Genomic DNA, 23,099 nt, shown 5'->3' with positions numbered 1-23,099 from the left:
TCCTGCATCCTGCAGGGACACAGCCAGCCCCTTCATTCCTGCATCCTGCAGGGACAAAACCAGCCCTCACTCCTGCATCCTGCAGGGACAAAGCCAGCCCCTTCAGTCCTGCATCCTGCAGGGACACAGCCAGCCCTCACTCCTGCACTGCTCAGCTCCTGCTTCCCACAGGAGCAGCTCCTGCTGAAGGGCTGGGATGTCCCACAGGACACCGAGCAAGGATCACACCCAGCAGGGACAGTTTTTCAGTCCTGTGGGCACAGAGCACTCACCCCATCCCCGAGGATGAGCAGCAGGAGGTTCTGCTCCTCCCCAAGGAGCTGGGCTGTCCCCAAATCCCTCTTCCCAAAGACTCACCGCAAAGCCATCTCCTGGCGTGCCTGGCTCGGGGGGACAGGGGAAGGCACGGGAGGAGCTGGGGCTAAATTCCATCTCTCCATCTGGAGAAACCTGTCCAGAGCCTGTGGAGATGGAGAGTCCTGGCAGCTCCCACAGCAGGCACCGCCTGTGGGGCTGACCCCGGGGCGAACACTCAGAGGCACCCACGCAGTCCCACCCAGCACTGCTCCAGGACAAAGGAAATCAAGCGACCCAAGGACCAGCACATCCACCAGGAAGCTGTGCCCCAGCTCAGCAGCTTTGCTGGGGGAGCTGGAGGTGAAGCAGCATTTCCCTCCTGTTGTGACTCCCATTTATTGGGCTGTGCCAGGCAATCCTTGGGACCAGGAAAGCCCCTGCCAAAGGTTTCTCCACTCCTTGCTCACAGAGCGGGACAAAACAACACCTCCAGCTTGGATCACCCACAGAGAACTGCAGCAGGGGGGTTAAAATACTCCAGGGGTCCCCTACTTAAGCCAGGTGCTCCTGGACCCTGGAGAGGGGAGCGGGAGCATCCTCAGGGAGCAGGAGGAGGCTGTGGAGCTGCACCCCTGGACACCTACGCCCTGCAGGCAGTCCTGGCACTCCGTCATCTCCACACTGCAGGTGCTGATGCGGTTGCTGAGCCTCTTCAGCTGCTTCTTTATCTCACAAACTTTCCTGGAAAGAAGAAAATGAAGACAAAACTCCCGGTCAACGCTTGGCATCATTAATTTTTTAATGTGTTTTAATTTGATGCTTTTTGCAGCCCTGTCTGGACTCCAAACCCTGACGGAAAGCAAACGAGTGTCAGCAGTGCTGTAATTACAGCTCTAACAGCCACCACAGGCCAGGCTATCCAAACAGCACTAGTAGCTAATTAATCAGGGAAAGTTGCTTGTAAATGAGGCAGCTCAGGCCCATCACTTCACCCAGCACAGCCTGGGCCTCTTGTCCCTTGGAGGACTGAGCATCTACCCAAAAAGGGCTCCTCACACCCAGCAGGGACATCATGAGTTGTATTTAAAAAAAAAAAAAAAAGTTTGTTTTGGCTTTAAAAAAAACAGACTAAGGGAAGAGTATTTCAGGTGAATGATCCACCTTGAGTCCCCAGAAAAACAGTCACCACCCCACAAACCCTGGCAGGAAACAAAACAGGACAATTAAAACTGAAGTAACAAGAAATTAAAAATATCCAGCTGAGACTTGTGGTGTTTCTCCATAAGGACAGGAAAAGAGGTACAAAAATACCCCAGGAAAACATGGAGAAGGTTTTTTCCTCCCTGTGGGCAGAGGCAAAGCCCTGGTTTAGTGCAGACACGGCTCCTGCACTGCACAGGTTTTGTGGGGCTCCACATCCAGGGGGGAATCCCAATCTGAGACAAAATTCCCACTGGAGCTGAGAGAGATTTCATTGCCTGTGGTGGGATGGGGTGATGGGGGGACTGTGGGATGCAGTCCTTGTCCCCAGGGTGAAACCTGCCTTTGGGTGAGGGCTGGCAGCATGGAAACCCCTGGTGGCACAAGCTGGGGCTGGGAATGGGAGGAGGAAGGGAAAAGACTGGGATAAAACTGGGATGGGGCAGGGAAAAGGCAAGGAGAAGGCTGGGAGAGCACAGGGACAGAGCAGACCCTGCCCTCAGCTCCTGGAGCATTTCTGAGCACCCCAGAAAAACTTCCAGCCTTAAAATCCCCTCCAGTTGTAAATCCAGCACAGGGCTCCTCCCCACCAGAAACGGGCCCAGGTCAAAAAATGGGTTTAATTGTAAGGTATTGCAGAAACTCCTCCTCCCTCCACCCACACGGGCAGCCCAGGGGAGGCTGCTCCTCTGGAAAAGCAACCTTGCCATGAAAATCCAATTTTTGCAACATCCTCTCCCCCTCCCTGCTCTGCCACAGGCGGTGCACTGCTCTCGTTCACTGCGGGGTAATTTGCTCTTTGCATTATTCCCCAAGCACCATTTAACAGAAAACCATCCCCGGTAAGCAGAGCTCTCTGCCTCAGTGGCAATTTTGTCCTGATAAAATCACCTCTCCCCCCACCCCAGAGCAAGGGAACAGCTGCTTGAGCTCCAGCTGCAAGTTTAGGGGCTTTTTTAAAAAATAAACGTAAAATAGCAGGGAGCCATCCCACACAGTGGGATTTCCAGCAGGCTCACAGAGCTGTTCGAGGGCTTGCTACCCCTTTGGAGGCTCTCAGCAGTTCCCAAAAGCCCCATTTCCATCTCCATCCCCATCTCCACGCTCCATCCATAGCGGAGAGTGCTGGGAAGCTCTGATCCCTGGTGGGTTACTGCAAAGTCCCCTCTCCCAGGTCCCTGTTGGGGGGCTGGTACCTCATCCTGCTGCTGTGCAGGGCCAGGGCCTCCTGGTACTGCTGGACACAGTCATTCTGGAAAATGGACAGAACCTTCCTGGCCAGGTTCCCCAAATTCAGCCTGAACCCGGGAGTAAAAGAGAGAACAGCATTATTTCCTTAAATGTGTGAAAAGGAACATCACGGGAGACCTGAAGCTGAATGGAGAAAGAGGGGCGGGATGCTCTGAAATGAATGACAGAGAAAACAAACCCTAACTGGGATGGGGAGGGAGGTTTGGGGGGATACAGTCCCCTGTCACCCCCCAGGGCACTGCTGAGAAGTCTCTGCCTCGGAATTTGAGGCAAATGTTCAAGGTTAGACCGAGCACTAAGTGAGACAAAGGAGTCTGGGAAGTCTCAGCCTCCCTGCTACACGCTGAAGTGGGAATTTTACTTCCTGCCTGTGTTAAATTCCCCTGGTTTCGGTGGAAAGTGAAAGGAGGATTCTTAAAGGCACAAAACCCATCAGGCACTTCATTCCCACTGAAGTTCAGCAGATGGGAAAGCAGGGACACTTCCTAAGTCAGCATCTCAGTAAATAAACGGCTTCAGACCAAGTCCTGTGTGAGCAACAGCCTGGAGCGAGTTCATCCCATCATGGAAGGAGTTTAACCCCTCATGCAGCACAGGGCTGCGGCCCAAGAGCAGCTCCCTGACCCCGCCTCTGCAGAGCTTCTCCCACAGCTTCACCTGGAAGAGTTCACAGCTTGAAACCTTCACTGTGAAGGTCCTGCAAGGAGGGACCAGCACAGGAACCACCTCCAGCTGCCCTCTGACAGCATCAGGGACATTTTATACCCCTTTGGGATGCAATCAGAACCACCAAACACCGGCCCGGCCTCAGCAAGGGGCAGGTCCTGGGGAGGGGAGAGGGTTGGGACTCACTTATCCAGCTTGTGAATTTGTTCCTCGTTGTAGCCCAGCCCTGGGGAGGAAAGACACCGTCACCACCCGTTTTCCTGCTCACAACCCAATAAATGGGCAGTTTCACAACACACAGAAGGGGATTTTCCTGGCTCAGCCCCTGGGGCCACTGTCAGGACACAGAGACAGATGATCTACAAGGCCCCTTCCAGCCCAGACCGTTCTGTGGTTTGATGATTCCATGAAATAACTGCTGATCCCAGCAAACCGAAACCATCCCTTTTCCCACAGGGACAGTGCAGGGACATTCCTGCCTCGTGTCCCCCGTCCCCAGCACTCACGCAGACACGTCCTGGCCTTCCTGAACTGCTTGTAGATCAGCTGCATCTTCTCCAGGCAGCACTCGATCTGCTGGATGCTGACACGGGACAGGGAAGGAAGCGTGAGGCCCCTCGGGAGGGAGGGAGGGGGGGGGTGAGTTTGGGGTGAAATCATCACTTTGGGGTGAAATCATCACTTTGGGGTGGAATATGAACCCGCTGTGAGTCAGGGGCGCTGCTCCCCATGTCTGTGCAGGGCATCCCCCAGCACCCCCCGTGGGTGGGGGTGGCACGAGGGGCTGTGCCTGGCAGGGGAACTGCTCCATCCGGGTGGGGACAGCAAAGTGGCACCAGGAACTCCACCACAAACCTTTTGTCTTCGTGCACTTGCTGCCTGTCCTTCACCAGCTCGGCCAAAATCCCATCCAGTGTCCCCTGGAAGTCAAAGATGCTGTGGGAGCACTGGGAGAGTTCCTCATCGACCTGCGGAGGAGGGGAGAGGTTGGGACCAGCTGCTCCAAGAGCTGGGGGTGCTCCTCAGGCTGGGGATGCTCCTCACCCTCTGCAGCCTTGTCTTCACCACGGCCACATCCACCCCAGCCGGGCCCCTGCTGCCTGCAGGAACGGCCTCGTGCCTGAGGAATGACAGAAAATGAATATTCCTGAAGGAGGAAATAATCCAGAGGCAGCTGTCACCAGGGCAAAGGAATCCAGCCCATGCTGGGCTCCTGGGGGGCTGCAAAGTGCTTTCCTCAGGCAGCAAGTCAGCTTTCAGAGTGCCAGATCTGAGCCACGACATGCAAAATGCTGATCTGGTAAAAACTCGCCCTGTTGTGTCCAATTTGTTCCAAAATTGTCGGTTTTCCACCCACTGGCTTCAGGCCAGCTCGGATGCTGTCTGTGTCCCTGCAGCTGGCACGGGAGCGCTGGGCTGAGCATGGCACACTGGCTAAGTCAGCAGAAATATTCCTGATGCAGAGTGTTGGAAGGGCTGGAAGAGCCAGAGCATCCAGCTGCAGCACTGCTGCTCTTGGCACCCCAGCCCCGAGCGCTGAGCTCAATGGGAACCATGTGTCCCTATTTTTTTTTTCAGATGAAGTGGAAATTAAGGGACTTTGCTAAATGGCAAAGAATGAAAGAACAGCAACCCAGCGGCAAAGAATTTTCCACTACAACAGCAACAACAAAAAAAGCAACAGAAAAGCGAAATATCTGTGGGTTGCTTTAGATCAAATGGGTTCAGCTTGGCCCAGGGCAGCCGGGTGGGAAAGGGTGTGTGGGAAGGGGAAGGTTGAGGGCAGCCCAGGGCTCCTCCATAATTCAGTGGAGACTCCTGCAAGGAAATGGGACATCTCCCCGTGGATGGCAGGAGGCGGCTGTTGGATCCATGGGAATGCAGCCCGGCTCTCCAGGGCTGTTTGCAGGGAGCGGGGCTGATGATGGGGGCCAGACCCCTGCAGGGCCCTGCAGCTGGTGCCATCCTGCTCTTTATTTTATCCCAACTCAATTCTCCTTTCCCTGGAGCTGGCAGCAGCCCTGGCTCCTTCCTGCTCAAGGGCTGTAACAGTCAGAAAACCCCAGAGCAGCAGCCAGAGTCAGGACTAACTCTGGGCTCCCAGAAACCAGGGATTGGTCGTTAAAAACTGAAGCAAAGAGGGAGAACCAGCCAGAGTGGCTCGTTTCCCACACGGTGAAAAAGCCTCCTACCTCCCAGGTATCAGCTTATTCCTGGCATTCTCCTTATTCCTGATTATCCAGGCACCTTTGAGAGCCCCGTATCTTATCAGCCACAGCCCAGACCTGCAAACCTCACTTACAGCACGTGTGTCTTCACCTCGGTGAGCTGCAGGCAGGCGAGCACAGAGTGAGCCCCCCTCCTCTGCTCCAAAATCCTGGAGCACTCCGTTTTCAGGTTCCCGCTGCCGAGAGAGAGAACAGCCCCTCCAACACGTGCTCCCCGGAGTCACAGACCCATCCCGGGGCCAGCTGTGTGGGAAGGGGGCAGGGATGGAGCTGGTGGCTTCTCTGAGGTTGCTCGTGAGACAGTGGGGGCTGGAGGAACCTAAAATTGGCTGTGGCTGCTGGTTTTAGGGTCTCTCACCCTCTGCTCACTGTCTTGCCCCAAAAGGAGTGGGTAGGGCAGTGAAATTCATCATGGAATCATGGAATGGTTTGGATTGGAAGGGTCCTTAAAACCCATCTCATTCCAACCCCCTGCCATGGGCAGGAACACTTCCAGCAGATGCTCACGCAGTGATGATGACAATAATAACCCTGCTCTTTTCCTCAGCCTCTCCTAAACTGAAGGAAGTGACCCAAAAGGAACAAAAGGGGACAGGAGCATCCTCAGAACACCAAGGGGTGTTGTCCTACAGGTGCAGCCCCACGGGGACACACTGCCCCTCACGCCCTGCTCCCTCCCAGTCCCCCAGAACCCCATCCCACCATCTCCAGTGGCCCTGCACTACCAGGAAGATACCCCAGGAGGGTTTAACTCAACACCCAAACCCCTCAGTGCTGGGCAGGGCCGTGTCCCCGCTCTGTCCCCCACCCCAGCAGTGGCTCTGTCACTCACATCACCCAGTGCAGGCCCCTGGCCAGCAGCTCCCGGCCGCGCCGCAGGGCCTGCCCCACGCGCAGGGTCTGGTGAGCGGCACCCACGGCGCTCTGCAAGGCAAAGGGCACTGCCAGGACCTGTGCCAGGCCCGGGGCACCGCCAGCACAGTGCCAGGGGCTGCCCTGGCCCCCGGCACACACACCCACCTTGGCTGCACTGCAGTCGGCCACCACGTCCACCCTGGGCACCAACTTGGGGAACTCCAGCGCCGCTGCAAAGACAGGCAGGGTCGGGGGGGTTGTCCCAAGCTGTGGCTGGGGGCAGCTCCCACCCGCCAAACAAACCTTGTGGCCACTCAGGATTTCAGCCTCAATGCTGGAGGCTCCGTGCAGCCCTCCAAGGTATTTTGGAAGCATGGATGAAGGCGGGAATTCCCTGCAAAGCCCAGTGCCGCACGTGGCTGTGAAGCACCAGCACAGGGCAGGGGGAAAAACGGACCCTGAGAGCCCCTAATCCTGCTCCACCTCCTGTCCTGCCCCAGGGACCAGAAACGGGACTGGGAATTGGCACTGGGAACCAGTACTCCTTGCTGCTGGAACTGGGTCACTACTGAGAACGGGGACTGGCAGTGGGAAAAGCGACCAGTCTGGTGAAATGGGAACCCTGCTGAAACTGGGATCCAGGTCCAACACTGCCCAGGCACCAGGACCTGGGATCATGCAGGAAAAGGGCCCATCACCCAGGAGGGAAATGGGAAATCTCTTGGGGTGACAACTGTAACAAATCCCTCCTACAAGAGCCACTCTCCTGCTGTGACACTCACGGTCTCTGTACCGGACCCCCACCACATCCTCAGGCTGCTCAGAAGTGCTCAGCAAAGTCAGGGGGCTGCGCTCCGTGGTTTTGCAGAAATTATGAGCTTGTAGATTGGGATCCAGCTCATACAGGTGTCCTTCAAAAAAATACTCTTGGTGGTGAGGAACTATATTTGTCTGTTTGAAGACGGCATCTAAAAACTTGGTGGTACTGAAATGGAGAGAGAAATGAAAGGATGGGGATAAGCAATGAGGTGAGCACACAGATTTCCATCATTTTAGCAGCCTGCTGCCCTCAAAATACCAAAATATTGATATTTTCTCTTAGCAAAATATCAGACAAGGTCAGCAGAGCCCCTTGGACACCTCCCTGAGGCTTTCTGTGTGCCCATCAGTGCACTCCCAGCAGAGGCTGCTGTGAGTCTGGTGTGTTTTAACCTGGTTTAGGAGCTGTGCAAAGGGAATGGTGCTGCCCCCAGGTTCCCCTATTAAAGTGAGGGGCTGAGGCTTCCCAGCTCCTTTCCCAAATGTACCTCTAACACAGCCTTACGTGTTGTAGGAGTGGATGTAGATGCGATGGGAGGACGCCTGCTGCAGGGAGAACACGTCCACCACGATCCTGTGCAAAATGTCGTTGGTTCCTGCAAAAAACTGGTCGAATCCCCAGCATTTCTCCTGATCCACCTCCAGGATACTCGCCAAGATGGGGATCAGCTGGTCCTTCAGGCCCCTGCAGCAGCAATGCAAGAGGAGATGTTTGCAGGGACTGGTGTAACCCCGAGTCACAAACGCGGTGACTGCAGGGCCGCCGAGAGCCACTGCCCTTCCCTGCGCCCCTTCTCCTGGCTGGAGAGCAAAGATCTGGTCTGAAAGCTGTGCCACCTGAAAATGAAAAGTTCCTCTGCCTCGTTAACCCCCCCTGTGCTGTGTGAGGACATGGGAGCTGCAGCCCCAGCAAGGGACACTCACACGGAGAGGCGGCAGGTGATGGGCAGCTCGTAGCTCCACTCGATGTTCCCGTTCTCCTGCCTCTGGATGCCCGCGATGGCTCCGGGAGGCTTCTCAGTGGTGATTTTGTACCTGTGGGAGGGGAATTGCTCACTGCTGACAGAGCCAAGCAAGCTCTGTTTGGGCACTGCATCCCTCCGGTGGAGGGAAAGGGCAGAGCGTGGACGGGCTGGGAAAGATGTGATTCACTGAGGGAAAACAAAGTGCTCAGAGGGAAAATACTGCAAGAAGCAGTCAAAACCATCCAAGACAGAATAAATCCTGCCTCCTCCTCCAGCTGTTTAGCCAGGAGGTCATGGGAATGCATTTTACAGAATCCTAGAATTACCTGAGTTGGAAGGGACCTTAAAGGTCATCTGGTTCCAAGGCCCTGCCACGGGCAGGGATACCCCCCATGCTCAGTGCCCCATCCAGCCATCCCATTTGGAGGGAAAACGTGGCACATGGGACACGGATTCTTCCCCACGCAGCACACACACCACTCCCCACGGGCCCCTTGTCAGGGCTCTGAGGCCGTGTGGGGCTAAACCAGAGGTGAGGCAGCACAGCCCCGGGGCCGCCGCCACTGTCCCAGCTCCCCCCCCACAGCTGGACACGGGACCTACATGATCTCCTTGTTCCTGCGGGGTCCCCCGAAGGGGACGAAGGGGAGGCTGCCGGTGGCAGCGTGGTAGAAGGTGACACCGATGCTCCAGAGGTCCACGGTGACACCGAACGCCTTCTGCTGCGGCTTGCGCAGCACGGCTCGCTCGTACACGTCAGGGTGCTGCGGGGAAGCACAGAGCTCTGGGTCCTCCCCAAAACCATCCCCTGCAACCCTGCCACAAAGCACTGAGCCCATCCCCTTCCAAAAATATGGATCGGGCTCTCCAAGTCGCTGCTGCTCCCAAATTATGCAGCTGTCGGATGGAGGGACAGGGAGCAGCCCCCCCAGGGGCCACGAGCCTGGGACATGCCCTACTCACCAGATACTCCTCTGTCCCATAGACAGACACAAACTTTTCATCGTCCTCCAGCTCCCGGGCGGCTCCAAAATCCGTCAGTTTGTAGATGCTCTGCCCGTCCTCTCCCATGAGCCGCATGATGTTCCCGGGTTTGATGTCTCTGTGCACGACGCCGTTCTCACGGAGGTGGTTCATCCCTGCCACTGGGCACGCGGGGGGGAAGCAGCATTCGTGTGTGGGGCTGCAGCACTGGGCTCCAGGGGGGTCAGTTTGGATTTAGGAATGTGAGAAGGGCTGGAGAGGGGATGAATCCCACGGTGGTTGCAGTTAAATGGGGATCAGTGTGACTGGGGGGATGGCGAGGATGAGGACATGGCAGGGCACGGCCCCCGTGCCCTCCATCATGGGGCACAGCCCATTCCCACAGCAGCTTCCCAGAGCAAGGAGAAACCCTCAGGCTTTCCCTCAACACAGAGCTCAACCCCACCCTGTTCAGAGGTGCAATTTCTGACCCCTCACCCCATCGCCCAGGGCTGGTGCCTGCAGGGTCCCACCAGCACCGCGAGGTCCCCAGCTGGAGGGTCTGGGTCTCTGGTGGTCCTGGACCCCCCCACTCACCCACACACTGCAGCACGATGAGGAACTCGGACTCAGCCAGGCCAAAGGCATTCGCTGGATCTTCCAGCACGTTCAGCAGGCTGCCACTAGAGCAGTATTCCATCACCAGCACCTTCTGCTTGCTGCTGCCCTGCGGTGGGAGATGCCAGGAGGGCTCAGCCAGCCCTGTGCCCCAGCAGCTGGCCGGTCCCCCCCGCCCAGGCAGGACCAGGTCCCCTCCCTTGGCTGGTGAGCCCGAGGGTTCCCCAGAGGGATCCCACTCACTGTCTCCTCCACGGCAAATAATTTGACAATGTTTTTGTGGTTCAGCTTCCGCAGCATCTCGAACTCTCTCATCTGCACCTCCTGGGGCCGCAGATAGCTGGCGTTATTGAAAACCTTCACAGCAACCAGCTCCCCTGATTTCTGGGAAAAGAGGGAAAAGAGGGAAAGAAAACACGAGGTGATGTCATTCACGCGCAGAGCAGCTCCAGGAGCTCTGTCACTGCTCCCACAGCCCACTCGGGATGCAAATGCTGCCTCGCTGCACAAACAAACCGCTGTTAATCACCTCCCTGCGCTTCCTGTCCCTGCACCCACGTGCTGCGTGTCGCTGTGTTTATCCGGCTCCACAAAAAGTTCCCGTCCGGAGCCGAGGCTGGCAGCTCCCCGAGGGATGGGGATGTTCCCAGCCCGCTCTCGCAGGCGCCGCTCCTGCCCCGCGCCTGCAGTTTGCTCAATAAACTTCAAAGGCTGCTGAGGAGGAGAGCCCGCTCCAAGGCTGGCAAGTGTTTGCATGAACTATGCAAATGGCCAAGGATGGGGTTTTCAAAACCTCTGGGCATTCCCCGGAAAACAGCTCCTTCCCCCTGCGCCGCTCGGGAAGGCGGCGAGCAGGACCCGGCTGTGAGCAGCCCAAGAGCCGCCCTCGACCCGCAGAGCCAGGGGAAGGAGCCCGTGGAAAATGAAAATAAAACCCAAAGCTGCCCCTGAGCTGCTCCCCAGCCAAGGATCTCCCGGGAGGGCGAGTGGAGCGGAGCTCGGGCATCCCGTGGGGCGGGAGGGATGGGGGGCACCGGGGCTCTGTAGTTTTGGGGTTCCTGCCCCCCCAGTTGCCCCCGCTCACCTTGTTGCGAGCTTTGTAGACACAGGCCGTGGCCCCCTGGCCCAGGAGGTCCTCGGTGCTCCACAGGTAGTTGGGGGTGCTCTGCATGTCCAGCGGGAAGCGCAGGGCTCACCCCGGGGGCCGCTGCCCACCGAGCCCCAGCCTTTACCCCTCTGTGCCTGGCAGCGCTCCGGGAAACGCCGGCCAAGGCCGTTCCCCTGGGCAGCCTCCCGGGCAGCACCGGGCCAAGGCTGATCATGGACCGAGCCCTCGGTGCTGCCAGAAACCGCCCGGCCGGGACCTGCCGGGGCCGGCAGCACAACCCTGACAGACGCCAGAACTCGGGAGCGAACGAGCGCGGAGCGGCAGAGGCACCTCCCCGGCCCGGGAACTGAAACCTGCGGATTGCAAAACCCGCCCGGCGAGCACCGGCCACGCTGCAGGAGGAAATGCTTCAGCTTCCTGCTCGAGAAAAAACTTCCCAGCGGGGCACCCATCCCCGGGCACGCCGGGCTCCGCAGCCGCTGCTCCGGGACGGGCTCCGGTAGCGGCAGGAGGTGCTGAGCTCTGGCTGCCATCGGCATTGCGGGGCAGGGATTTGGGAAGCAGAGCCGGAGCAGGATCCGTGTCCAGGATCCGTGTCCAGCCCTTGCTATCTGTGCCAGCACAGGGTCACTGCTCGGCCCCTGGCACAGCATCACCTGGCAAGGCTGTCACGGAGCTGTTTGGACTCCCTTTCGGGGATGTGGGATGCAGGGTGAGGTGTAGGACAGGGTGGGATGTGGGATGCAGGGTGGGATGTGGGATGCAGGTGACATGCAGGGTGCAGAGCAGGATGTGGGACGCAGGATAGGGTGGGATGCAGGATGCAGGGTGGAATATGTCATGTGGGACAGGATGGGATGCAGGATGCAGGGCAGGATGTGGGATTCAGGGTGGGATGCAGGGCGGGATGTGGGATTCAGGGTGGGATGCAGGGCGGGATGTGGGATTCAGGGCACTCTGCTGCCTGCACAGGGCAGAGCGGGGCTGCTGCTGTCCCTGCTCACTCTGGCTTCACCTTGACCAGCTCAGCACCAGGGTCCCCCATCAGGAATCATTTCAGGCTGGCGTGGGTGTGCCCAAAGGCTCCATCCTCACCAATAAAGCTTCCAAAGGTCTGAGAGTTCATCAGTGTGTGGGGCATCCAAAAACCGACACCACTTCACCAGCCTGCACTCAAACTCCACCCCTCATTAATTCCTTAATTCCTTCTGAGCTTCATTTTCCCAGCCACGGGTGAGTGTGCCTGGAAAAGCCTCCGGAGAGCTGAGGGCACAGCCTGGCCCTTTCCCTGAGGTTATCCGGGGGATGCCCGGGGCTGGGAAGGGATGGCAGTCTCGGCAGCTGCGGGAGCGCAGTGACGCCGGTTTAACCACGCGAAACTTGAAATCACTTTGATTGAAGTCACTTTGCTGCAGCTCAGCTGACAGGAAGAGAAAGGGCTGGGGTGACTTCTTGAAATCGTGTCTAGTTTCATTTTCTGTGCATGTGCTGGCTGTGTCCTTAAACAGAGCCATCAGTCTCTCCCCACGGTGCTGGCCAAGCCCACGGGTGGGAGTGCAGGGAACTCGTCCCCAAGACCTGCTTGGCTTCTTCCAGTTCCACTCTCGTTTCTTCTGCTATCCTTTTGCAATTCCCAGCTCGTTTCCTCTCCTGGCTGCCCCATCAGCAGGTTTTCCCTCCCATCTGACCCTCCAGGACTGGATGTGCCCACGGGGGATAAACCCTGGTGTGGTGGGAGAGCCCGTCTGGCCCAGGCTGGGAGAGTAAAAACCCGGCCTTGAGAGCAATTTGTGGCAAGGATTAATTATTCCAGCTGGTGGCAGCAAAGCCCAAAGAATAAAGGGCAAGCAGCGAGCTCTGTGCGCAGCAGGGACCTCGTCCTTGGGGTCGGAAAACCCAAGAAACCCACGAAGCCAGGGATGCCCCCTCAGTGTCCCTGTGACAAACCTGCTGCCTGGGACACGGCCGGGAGAGCTGAACCCTCCCAGCACTCACCACGGTGTTTCTTTGTTAAAAACCACCCTAAAGAGGTTTGGGAGGGAGGGTCAGCCCCACCTGTGCTTCGATGAGGGTTTAAGGGATAATCACAGCTGCTTCTGCTGGACAATGACCAAGGGAAAATCAAAACCCCCTTGTTGTCTGTCACCCCACTGCTCCCTGACTCCTATTTCATGTTTTAAAAAGAAAAAACCACCACCACTGTGCTCAGCCTGCTCTAGGGTGGTGCCGCAGAGGCTGCTGTGATTCTGGAGTAGAACATCCCAGATTTCCAACTCTTGAACCCCTACAAGAGGAGATGTGGGACAGGGAGCACAGGGACGCTCACCCCAGGGACAGGGGGGAAAAAATGCCTCAGTTAAACATCAAACCTCACTGTAAATAAGTAATTCTTTGGAATCTAAAGAAAAGGAAGTCAAAATGACACAGCCCTTCCACGTTCCCCCTCCGTGCTCTGAAAAAGGCCTGTTGAAAAGCCGAGATGGAGGAAAGCTGGTAATGATAATAAACTATCCTATCCATAATCTCAATCTTAAATCCTCTTTCCTCAGACAGTTGGAGGTCCATCCTCCACAGGAAAATGATGAAGATTAAGCATTTCTAAATCAGGTCACTGCCAGGGAAGTGTTTGCCCCAGGGATTCCTGCTGTGGTAGGTGCGTGCGAGCCCAGGGTGGGGGAACACGGGGCTGGAATCAGGAATCAGTGCAGTCACAGAAAGAACGGTTTGCGTTGGAAAATACCTTTAAGGTCTTATCATTCCACCCCCTGCCATGGGCAGGGACACCTTCCACCATCCCAGGGTGCTCCAACCTGGCCTGGGACACTCCCAGGGATCCAGGGGCAGCCACAGCTTCTCCGGGCACCCTGTGCCAGGGCCTGCGACCCTCACAGGGAAGCATTTCTTCCCAATATCCCATCTAAACCTGCCCTCCTTCAGCTTCAGGCCATTCCCTGTCCCATCCCACATCCGTCATGTCCCCCTTCTGTCCGTGCCACCACGCTGCTCCTGCCCTGCTGCCATTGAGCGTTGCAGTGCCCAGGACAGCACCACGCACTCCTGAATCCTGCAGATCCCTCCTCACCCACTTACCAGCACCTCCAACATCATTCCTGAGCACTCCAGGAGCCCCTCCTGGCCATGCTCTCCCTCTCTCCCACTCAAACCCAGGACATCACACACCGGCACCCTCAGGTCAGTGTTTCCACCATACCCAAAACATTTATTTCTCCAAAACTATTGCTAATGACAATGGATACATTTCGTTGCCCCAGTATGGATTTAACACTTCCAACACATCGACTCCTAATACTGTACAATACTGTACCAAAAGGGGGGAAAAAAACCAAACAAAAAAAAGGCTGTACCTCCATATTGTACAGAGTTCTATGTACAAAGTACAATTTTACACAGTTTAATATATACACCATATATATATTGGTGTAGAAGACATGAAACAATGGAAACTTGTTTTAGCAAGAACATTCCATCCCACCATGAAACAACTGCTGTTGATAACCCCAGGTTCGGACAGAAAACACAATTTCTACACTTTGCAACCCAATTTTCCTGCCTCGCAGCAGGACCCTCAGAAATCACAGATGGTTTTCAGCAACTGCCCCGTTTGAGCTACATCGAGCTGGGCTTTCGGAGAAGCTGCTGCTCACAAGTATTGCTCCAGCAGTTTGGCACGCTCACGAGTCCAGCCCCTCGGGCTTGGGCTGTTCTTCACATCTCAGGGCTGTGCCTGGAGGAAAGGCTGGTGAAGTCCACTTCAGGAGTGAGTGCCTCAAAAGGACGGGTCCACCTGCGATTCCCACTGCAAACTGCTGAATATTTACCCTGTATGAAGCTTGGCAGATCAAGTATTAGCACAGCAAGAAGCTGCCTTCCCTCTCCACCTTCGCTTCTTTTTGGCCCATCGTTGAAAAACACTTTCATCCCAAACTACGTTAGAGGAAGCACAAAATTTAACAGGAAAAGAAACAAAACCCTTACGTTTTCCAGGCCTTGAACTGCTGTTTTGGCATCTCCAGAGCCACCCAAATATGATGGTTTGCTGCTAGAACCGAGCCTGGAAAAGAATCCATCTGCCTTCAGGTGGGCAGTCGGCGGAACCGCTTGTGCGTGACACAGCCGGGGCCATCCCGGCCCCGCAGGCACGACGCAGAGGGTCAAGTATTTCTGGTTTGTTTTTTCAAGTAGCAGGTTGTCACACAGACACAGAGACATACAGAGAGCCCATCTGGAAAGAGCTCAAACCCCAAAGTTCAGTCCATGAGGTGCTCAGTGTTTCCCCAGAGCTGGCGCCGGGAGCATCCCTGGGGGAACAATATTCCCCTCCTTTCCACCTCTTGTGCCCACTAAAGGAACAGCTGCATTTGTGGGGCGTTAGCCAAGGCCAGATAAGCCCAAAAAAGGGCTGGTTATTTTTGTGAAAGCTAAAAATCTCAAAATAAATAAATCCCTGGCTTGTTAAACTCAATTTTCTGTTCTGGACAGGCCCGTAAGCGATGGAAAGGCCCCAGTGCTCCCATTCTCCTCTGGTTTTGGAGCAGTTTTTGAAGCAGTTTCCCTACCTGTGGCTCACAGGTGAGTTCAGTGTGTTTTTGGAGCACACCCCTGTACACCCAGGGCTTGGTCCTGCCAAGCTCAGGTGCCCCTCACCTGGCCACCAAAGCAGTGCCACACCCTGGGGGACAGGGGCACCTCCTTCCCCTCCCACCGGCGCTCATGGATGCGCTGGACAAGGGGCCAGAGCTCAGCCCCTCATGGAGTCGATCAAACTGTCTCAATGGGGATTTTTGGGGTATTTTTCCATCATTCCTGATCCCTTACTGAGAGCATCACCTCCTGGAAGTGTCCCCTCCACACGATCCCACCAAGGGAGCGTTCCAGTGTCCCCAGTCCACACGCCCAGGAAGGACCTGAAGTGCTGAGAACTGGAGACATGGATTTCTGCAGAAGAACATCTCCCAAAAGCTCAATAAACCCCCAAACCTACGCCACGTTCCACTGAATTTGAGGTTTCTGACACAGAGAAGAAGAGAAATAAGGCAGCAAACTCCACCTGCAATGAACTTCTCCTGTCCCAGTATTGCTGGAGCTCTTCCGGGTGCGCTGGCTCAGCCCCGTACCAAGTGCAAGGTGGGGAACTACAACAGATGGAATTTCTTGCCAAGCTGAAGTGTTTTGATTCAGTAAATAAATTTATGAGAACTCGGTTATCTTAACCTACTTTTGTGCAAGAACAATCTTGCCTTAAAAAAAAAAAACAAAAAGAAAAGAAAAATCAACAAAAACTCCCAAAACCCAACACATGAGGTATTCAGCACAGGAAACCCAAAGACTCCTTTTGAACAGGTATCAAAATACAGACATATACAACAACTTTTTTTTTCTGCTGTCACAGTGCACTCTAATTATTTACTCATTTTCATTGCAATAAAATACCCAGTACAGATAAAGTGAGAGGGTTTGATCGTGTCCCACTGCTTGGGCATGAAGGACAAATTTACAATTCAGAAACTGCGAGCCTTTGGACGGCCTCAGAGAGGCAGAAATTTAGCAATGGTTAAAGCACACTGCTCCATTCCCAACTAGGGAAACAACCCAGAACAGGTCTGAGCTTCAGAAACCATTCAGATTGATCACCTAAAACCGTGTTTCATTTTGAAAGTTGTTTTTTTTTTTTTTTTTTTTTTTTTTGCTTTGGATTACTTCAATCCAACACCTGATGAACAAGGTTCATACAAAGCACTATCGAACAGACAGACGTAATTCCAGTTATCAAACACTTCTTTTGTCTTTACATTTGACACAAATGTTACAGGAAAAGTCATGAAAAGAGGATTTCCGTGGAAGAGCTAAAATTTCTTCGGGATATGAAGATGTGGAGTGACATTGGTACCTCCCCAAGCAAAGCACTGTGTCAGACCTGTCCACTCCACGCCGGCCTCTCCTGGTTCCGCGGGGAGGGAACATTTCCAGTCCCTCCTTCCCACCTTTCCGGCAGCGACTGCTCATGTAACACTCGTAGCAGAAGTCCCCTCAGCCTTGTGTGTTCACAGAGTGAAGCAGACAAGCTGAAAATCTCCTTTTTTAATTCTTTCATGTGTGATTTTCTTGTTTTATTCCCCCGCGTGCGATTTTTCCACCCGAGGAAGAGGAAGGACGAGCGTCAGCCTGTCCTATTGCTTGTGTCAATCACAGTGCACACCAGAATTCCAGTTGAGTTGCTCCATATCCAGGTGATCCTGCCAAGCACCGTGCCCTTGGCAGCAGGATTGTCCCAGAGCTGTGGATGCTAGAGAAGCACAGTAATAACTCAGATACAGACAGTCGCTGTTACAGTAACCTGAAGTCTTTTTTTTTTTGTTTGTTTCCATCTAATTCCACACTTCAGACCTTGAAGCTGGAAAAGAGCAGCTCCTCCCATGTGCTGTGCGTGGCTGGACACTTATTCTTAGGAATATGAATGCTAGGCATAAAAATATAAAAAGAAAATAAGGCATTAAAATGAGGCAAAGTCAATTTACAGAGATCCTGCTCTTGACACAGATTAACTTCGGTCGTTTGCAACCGAAAAAAAAGAAAAGAAATAAAAAAAAAAAAAGAATTCTCACTAAAAAGGAAATACCAGAAAGTTCTGCCTGAGCAACAAATTACAAGTTTAATCTATTTTTTTGTTTGTTTCCCCAAAAGAACAAGTGATTCCTTGGTGGTAGAAGTCCATCAGAACCTGAGAGCAAAGGTTGCTGGTGGCAGCTCCCGGAGGGGCAGGGACAGTCACGCTCGTACCGTGGGGTTCCCCAGGGAACGCTGAGGAGAAATGGGAAACGAGGAGTGCTCTCACCAAAACCTTCCCAGTGCTCCCCAGTTTTTGCATGTCCTTAATTCAGGGCCCAGGCGTGTTGGAAAGCCATCATTCATTCATTCATTCATTGCTTCTGTAGAGAGGGGGTTGTGCGTGTGGGGACGGACAGGGGCGCAGAAGACCCTGTTCCATTCTTCCAAGTAACATCCTGAATGCATCGGAAAAGGACATTTCAGCAACTCCTGTTCCTTCTTTTAAGTGCCAATTAAACCGACTTTGCAGTCACCAGGAACTCACAAACTGAAAGGAAACTCAGCTTCAACGGGCGAGAAAAATGCCTTTTCTTATCTTGTCCTTGCCTGAATTGATTTGATGGAAGCCTAAGATGTGCAGCTCGTTTGAAATCCTGGAAAAGCTGAGGAACGAGGCGAGCTGAGGGTCAGCCAGTCTCCCTCCTAAGTGGCACACGCCTTTTCATTATTAAATTAAATAAATGTGGGCACTGTGGAGAATTCCCAGGGGGGTACAAAAGAGTCCGTGGATGCTGCTGGCTACAGATAAATACAAATAATACCAAAGAACTCATTCACAGGTCAGTCCTACATGGAGCAGGCATGCCAGGGAGCACGGAGGGAAGCCACTCCAGAGGCCACATGCTGTCACATCCCTGTCCCCAGCAGCGTTCCCTGCACTGCTCTATAAGAGCAGAGATCCCCAGAGCAGCTCCCAGCGGTCACAGGCACCGGCCCGAAGCAGAGAGGGACAAGGCAGGGAGCTTGAGAACTCCTGAGCGAAGTTTTTACAGTGCTTGGCGCTGGGATTCGGGTCAGGATCCGTCCTGAGGCGTGGGCAAACCAGGAGCATGTGTTGGGAATGGGCTCCCATCAGAGGATGCTTGTTTTCAAAATTATCTTGGTTTTTTTTTTTACATTCAGTCTCCCGAGACCAAACACCCCATCAGAGCCCAAGGGCTGGAAATGACACTGGAAACAATAAAGCTGCTTTTAAATATGGGAGAGCAAAGGGGGAAACCAGTGAAGATTGTCCATAAGCAACAAGTGGGCTCCTTCTTGTGCTCCCAGACCTCAGGAACATGTTTGTTTATATTTGCACAGACACATTTTACGTAGAACTCCACAAAATCTAAGAGTGTTCCAGAGTAAACTGTTTTTTCCATGACAACTAAAGCATGAGGCTGGATGGCCAAGGGCTTTGGCCCTGAGGGGGAGAAATGGGGAGCAAACAAACAAAACCAGAGTGTGTGACGGAAGTCGAGACAGACCCTTAACCACCGTGGCACCAGCGGGCGACGGAATAATAATAATAATAATTATAATAATAATGCACAAGAAACAGGCATGTCCAAGCTCCACGTAACCAGTGGCACCAAAACATGCAATAGACTAAAATCTATCCTATTGTTTCCCTGTGATAAATGAAACACAGAATACAGAAGTCACTACACCAGTATCCAAAAACAGGACACCACCAAATGCTCCTTCCAGCGGCCGAACACTTGAACAAGGCATCGAAACCAAAATCATCCCTTGGTGTTTTCCTGCTCAGCTTCACAGTGGATGGTGGATTGTGGATTTCCCAAGCGTGGCAGGAGCCGTCCTGGGGACGTGGGACGAGGCTGTTGCCGCTCAGGAGCTCCCAGCAGCGAGCAGCAGTTCACAACCGACCTTCAGTCCAAGGATTCGTTAAATAGGAACGTCAATGTCTTTGTGACAGAGTCTCTTCGTCTGGAACAGCAGGAGTTGTACCCAGAGAGCAGCATGGGGTTTATCAGACAGTACAGGACTTGTCAGGGGGCTGCTGAGGTGCAGAGGAGGCCACGCCGGGGCTGGTGGCGCTGGTTTTGGGGAACACCGTGGGCTTGGGCCGCGTGGCCGGGGGCTTCACCTGCGTGGCCATTTTGATGGACTTGACCGGCCGGAAGGTGCAGGGAATGTCCCCGGCCGTGCTGGCACTGCGCTGGAACGGGGGCTCAGTGTCCTTGAGGAGCTGGGTGTGCAGGGGGCTGGAGGGCTCCGAGGTGGGGGCCACCACTGGTGACGTTTTCAGGGGCTCCAGCGTGTCGAGGACGACGTCGGGCGCGTGCTTGACGCTGCTCTGCCTCTCCAGCTCCCGCAGCTCGTTCAGGGCTGAGTTCATGGTGGCTTCAATGTCCTGCAAGCACAGCAGAGGAGCCCGGTGAGGGCACAGCCCAGACGCACAAATAACCAGATAAAAGCCAGATTCCGAGCACATTTCTGTTTTCTAAACACCGACACTCGAATCAGCCTCAAGGCCCAAACTGTGCAGCACCACATCCTGCAGCCAATAATCACTGAAATTTTCCAGCAACAGGGAGCAAAATAATTGCTAGCACTGCCTTGATGCTAATCTGGTCCTTCGCTGCTCCTGATGCTGCCCAGGCTTCAAAGCAGAGCCCCAGACTGCAGCAATGAACACAAACCAAAGCATTGGTGCCCATTCTTGCAGTTTATTTGGCACGTGAGGTTCAGGAGAGCAAATTCCTGAAGGAAGCACTGATGGCTTTGACTCTGGCTGATGGGCCACACACTGAATGCTGAAATCCTCGTGGGCTCTTGCTGCCTCATTGGTTTTCCTGCTGTCTGAGCTGTTCCCAGAAATGTATTTCACAGGACCCAAAATTTTAACGTTTTAGAAAACACAGAAGAGGTCAGAAACACGTATAGAAACCCAAACTGGCCCTTCTCCTGCCTCTTAAAAAAATATTACAGTTAGTAACAAATAAATATAAAGAGAACTTTTGAGCTAAAACCACGGGGTTTTTGTCTCAGGACCTACACGTTGTCTACTGGAGAGTCCAGTGGTGCACAGAACTCCCTGGGGAGCAGGAGAGCTCGGCCTGGCTGTGACTCACACTTTTGGCTACAGCTTTCCAGCTTCCTCAGAGGTTTTTCAGGGGGTGGGGAAGGTAAATCAGTCAAGGAATGGTGGAAGAAACCAGAGGCAGAAATCTGACACCTCCCACTCTATCTTGAGGCCAGGCAGATTTTCGTTATGAAGCTGGGGAAATATGTGAGATGGTTGCTGGATGGTGTTTGAGCAGATACTACAGGGGAAAACACTGATTTAACACAGCTTGGGCTTTTCTCCCTCCTCTTTTTTATTTTTTTTCCCCTCCTCTTTCCTTTTTGTCCCCAGACTCATCTCCAGTGAAACAAAGGAGTGAAGGTTCTGGCAGGGAGAGGAGACAGAACAACTTCAGTCAGAGTCTAATTGAAAAAACAAAGAATCTGATTTATATCAACCAAAGCCTCGGAAGGACAGGGAAACATGAAGACAACAGGAGCTGCACACTACAGTTCCACTGTAACAAACAGGCTGAAGGTACTCAAAATGGCAAAATACAAACTCCCATCAGAATTAAACCTGTCAGGTTTTAATGGGCCCCTTATTTATTACGTGGAGTTGTTGTTTTGTCAATAAAAATTATGTTTAATTTTCACGTATTTCCCCCAGCTCCTTAGGAACCTGCAGAGCCCCGAGCCAGGCAGAGCAGTCAGGTCTCCCAGGGCTGGCTTTGTAATCCGAGCCCGGAGCATTCCTTGGCTTCAGACAGATCCATCCATCCCATCCTGCAAACAGTGGGTACAGACAAATGCAGGTCCAGGCACATCCGCCAGGGAAGAGCCCTCGTAGAAGAGGGAAATCTGTAACTTCACATCTTTTGTAGCCAGCCCTGACTTCAAGGCCCTTGTGTAAATAACTCCTGAAAACCAGCAGGGTTTCTGATCACACACTGAACCCTGGAGGGAGATGAAGATGCCACTGGGGCAGTGCACTCGTCAGCAGCCTGCTTTTATTGGGGCTGTGCTGCTCCATGTGCTTCCCATGTCAGACCACAGGCAAGCCTGCACGACTGACAGGAGTGCTGAATCCACAATAAATACTTTATTTCTCCCGTGTCTTGAAGTTACGATTGTTTAATTCTCTGCTGACAGCTTTGGAATCTGTGTCACTTTCTGAAATGGGTGTTTTTATTGTTGAGATTAAATTCTGGATAACGAACAGGGCCAAGTTCTTATGGAGGAAGGACCTGACTGTTTATCTTCCCTCAGGAAAGCAGCCTCAGTGCCTTGCACACAGAGAGGACGAAAGCCCAGACTGGAGCTGTGTCCTAAGTTAAAATACTGCACTGAGAGCATCACGGAGTGCTTGGGGTTGGAAGGGACACTGGAGTCCAACCCCCTGTCCAGACTGGAGCGGGTGACACAGGGACACACCCAGGCGGATTTGGGATGTCTCCAGAGAGGGAGACTCCAGGACCTCTCTGGGCAGCTGTTCCAGGGCTCTGCCACCCTCATGGACAGAGGTTCTTCCTCATGTTGAGGTTGAACTTTTTAATTTATGGCTCCTTGTCCTGTTGCTGAAAGAGCCTGGCACCATCCTGACACCCCTGGGGATGGATATCTGTATGGACTGATGGGATCCCCTCTCAGCCTTCTCCTCTCCAGGCTGACCAGCCCCAGCTCCCACAGTCTCTCCCCATGCTGAGCTGCCCTTCCCTTCTGGAGAGCTGACACGAGATTAAATCAGAGCTGGCACTCCAACACCTCTTGCATCCCACAGCCTCCAAGCTTCCCAAGCAAACCTCTCCAGCAGAAGGCTGCTGCTCACCTGTGCAATGACCTCGGGGTCCATGGGCCGGTGGTTGTTGAAGCTCTTGGACCTCCCTGCCGTGACAGCTTTGCGGATCTGCGGGCTGTCCATCCTGCTCTTCAGCGACGAGTGCCGGCTGATAGAATTGAGGCTGCCGTGGCCACTGATGGAGCATTTGTCTGGAACCTCCTTGGGAAGACTTTGGCTCATAATGGGCTGAGATGAGGGTCTGGAACCGGCTATGGCTCCGGGGGAGGCTGGTTCTGCCAGGGAACTACCTAGGCCGTGGCTGTCACTTTGACGGAACGCTCTTCTGATGCTGCCTGACTCTGGTTTCTTTCTTTGCCTTCAGTCACAAAAGCAAAACAAGTCAATACAAGCAGGTACAGGGCTGTCATTTGAAGATATCCCCCCAAAACAACACACAGGACAATGGCAAGAGACACAGAGGTACCCAGATTACAAACAGACCCAGGGGTTTAGGAGTGATTGCGGTACAGTGAAATAATTATAAATTATAAATCATTCCAGTTTCACGCTTCTAACACAAAACTGAGTCCTGGCAGCTGTGCACATTCATAGCAAAACCAGAAAACTTGGGTGGAACGTGATTAACTTGGTCAAGAGGAGAAGAATTTATACTGGAACAAAAAAAAAAAAAAAAAAAAAAAAAAAAAAAC

At 53.8% G+C, this 23,099-nt stretch overlaps 2 protein-coding genes across 7 annotated transcripts in view; both read right to left on the bottom strand.

Annotated features, from left to right (window-relative positions):
• The window catches only part of IKBKE (inhibitor of nuclear factor kappa B kinase subunit epsilon), a 12,092-nt gene extending 969 nt beyond the window's left edge, over nucleotides 1-11,123 (bottom strand). Inside the window, exons 1-19 of one of the 3 annotated variants that reach the window (XM_042013578.1) lie at nucleotides 10,947-11,123; nucleotides 10,106-10,246; nucleotides 9,842-9,971; nucleotides 9,245-9,426; nucleotides 8,885-9,045; nucleotides 8,241-8,351; nucleotides 7,822-8,001; nucleotides 7,280-7,482; nucleotides 6,663-6,727; nucleotides 6,475-6,566; nucleotides 5,717-5,818; nucleotides 4,459-4,534; nucleotides 4,270-4,382; nucleotides 3,921-3,997; nucleotides 3,601-3,640; nucleotides 2,694-2,795; nucleotides 942-1,038; nucleotides 358-461; nucleotides 26-79 (exon numbers count right to left, since the gene is read on the bottom strand). In XM_042013578.1, the coding sequence (XP_041869512.1) occupies nucleotides 67-79; nucleotides 358-461; nucleotides 942-1,038; nucleotides 2,694-2,795; nucleotides 3,601-3,640; nucleotides 3,921-3,997; nucleotides 4,270-4,382; nucleotides 4,459-4,534; nucleotides 5,717-5,818; nucleotides 6,475-6,566; nucleotides 6,663-6,727; nucleotides 7,280-7,482; nucleotides 7,822-8,001; nucleotides 8,241-8,351; nucleotides 8,885-9,045; nucleotides 9,245-9,426; nucleotides 9,842-9,971; nucleotides 10,106-10,246; nucleotides 10,947-11,033 (2,076 nt within the window). In that variant the 5' untranslated portion in view covers nucleotides 11,034-11,123 and the 3' untranslated portion in view covers nucleotides 26-66. Of the gene's footprint in view, nucleotides 1-25; nucleotides 116-357; nucleotides 462-941; nucleotides 1,039-2,693; nucleotides 2,796-3,600; nucleotides 3,641-3,920; nucleotides 3,998-4,269; nucleotides 4,383-4,458; nucleotides 4,535-5,716; nucleotides 5,819-6,474; nucleotides 6,567-6,662; nucleotides 6,728-7,279; nucleotides 7,483-7,821; nucleotides 8,002-8,240; nucleotides 8,352-8,884; nucleotides 9,046-9,244; nucleotides 9,427-9,841; nucleotides 9,972-10,105; nucleotides 10,247-10,946 lie in introns of those variants that run through there. The other 2 variants (XM_042013577.1, XM_042013576.1) reach the window with 2 other exon arrangements.
• A 3,040-nt stretch (nucleotides 11,124-14,163) lies between these two features.
• Nucleotides 14,164-23,099, bottom strand: part of SRGAP2 (SLIT-ROBO Rho GTPase activating protein 2) — a 97,859-nt gene continuing 88,923 nt past the window's right edge. For all 4 annotated transcript variants that reach the window (XM_042013568.1, XM_042013571.1, XM_042013572.1 and 1 more), the window contains 2 exons: nucleotides 22,438-22,765; nucleotides 14,164-19,956 (listed from right to left, as the gene is read on the bottom strand). In XM_042013568.1, coding sequence (XP_041869502.1) covers nucleotides 19,573-19,956; nucleotides 22,438-22,765 — 712 coding nt within the window. In that variant the 3' untranslated portion in view covers nucleotides 14,164-19,572. The remainder of the gene's footprint in view (nucleotides 19,957-22,437; nucleotides 22,766-23,099) is intronic.

Source organism: Corvus kubaryi, unplaced genomic scaffold (assembly GCF_017639235.1).
Source record: "Corvus kubaryi isolate FWS band 111438036 unplaced genomic scaffold, C.kubaryi_AGA036_p1.0 split1-37355, whole genome shotgun sequence".
Taxonomy (NCBI): domain Eukaryota; kingdom Metazoa; phylum Chordata; class Aves; order Passeriformes; family Corvidae; genus Corvus; species Corvus kubaryi.
Note: the sequence above shows the minus strand (reverse complement) of the source record. Positions and strands in the feature narration are given on the sequence as shown.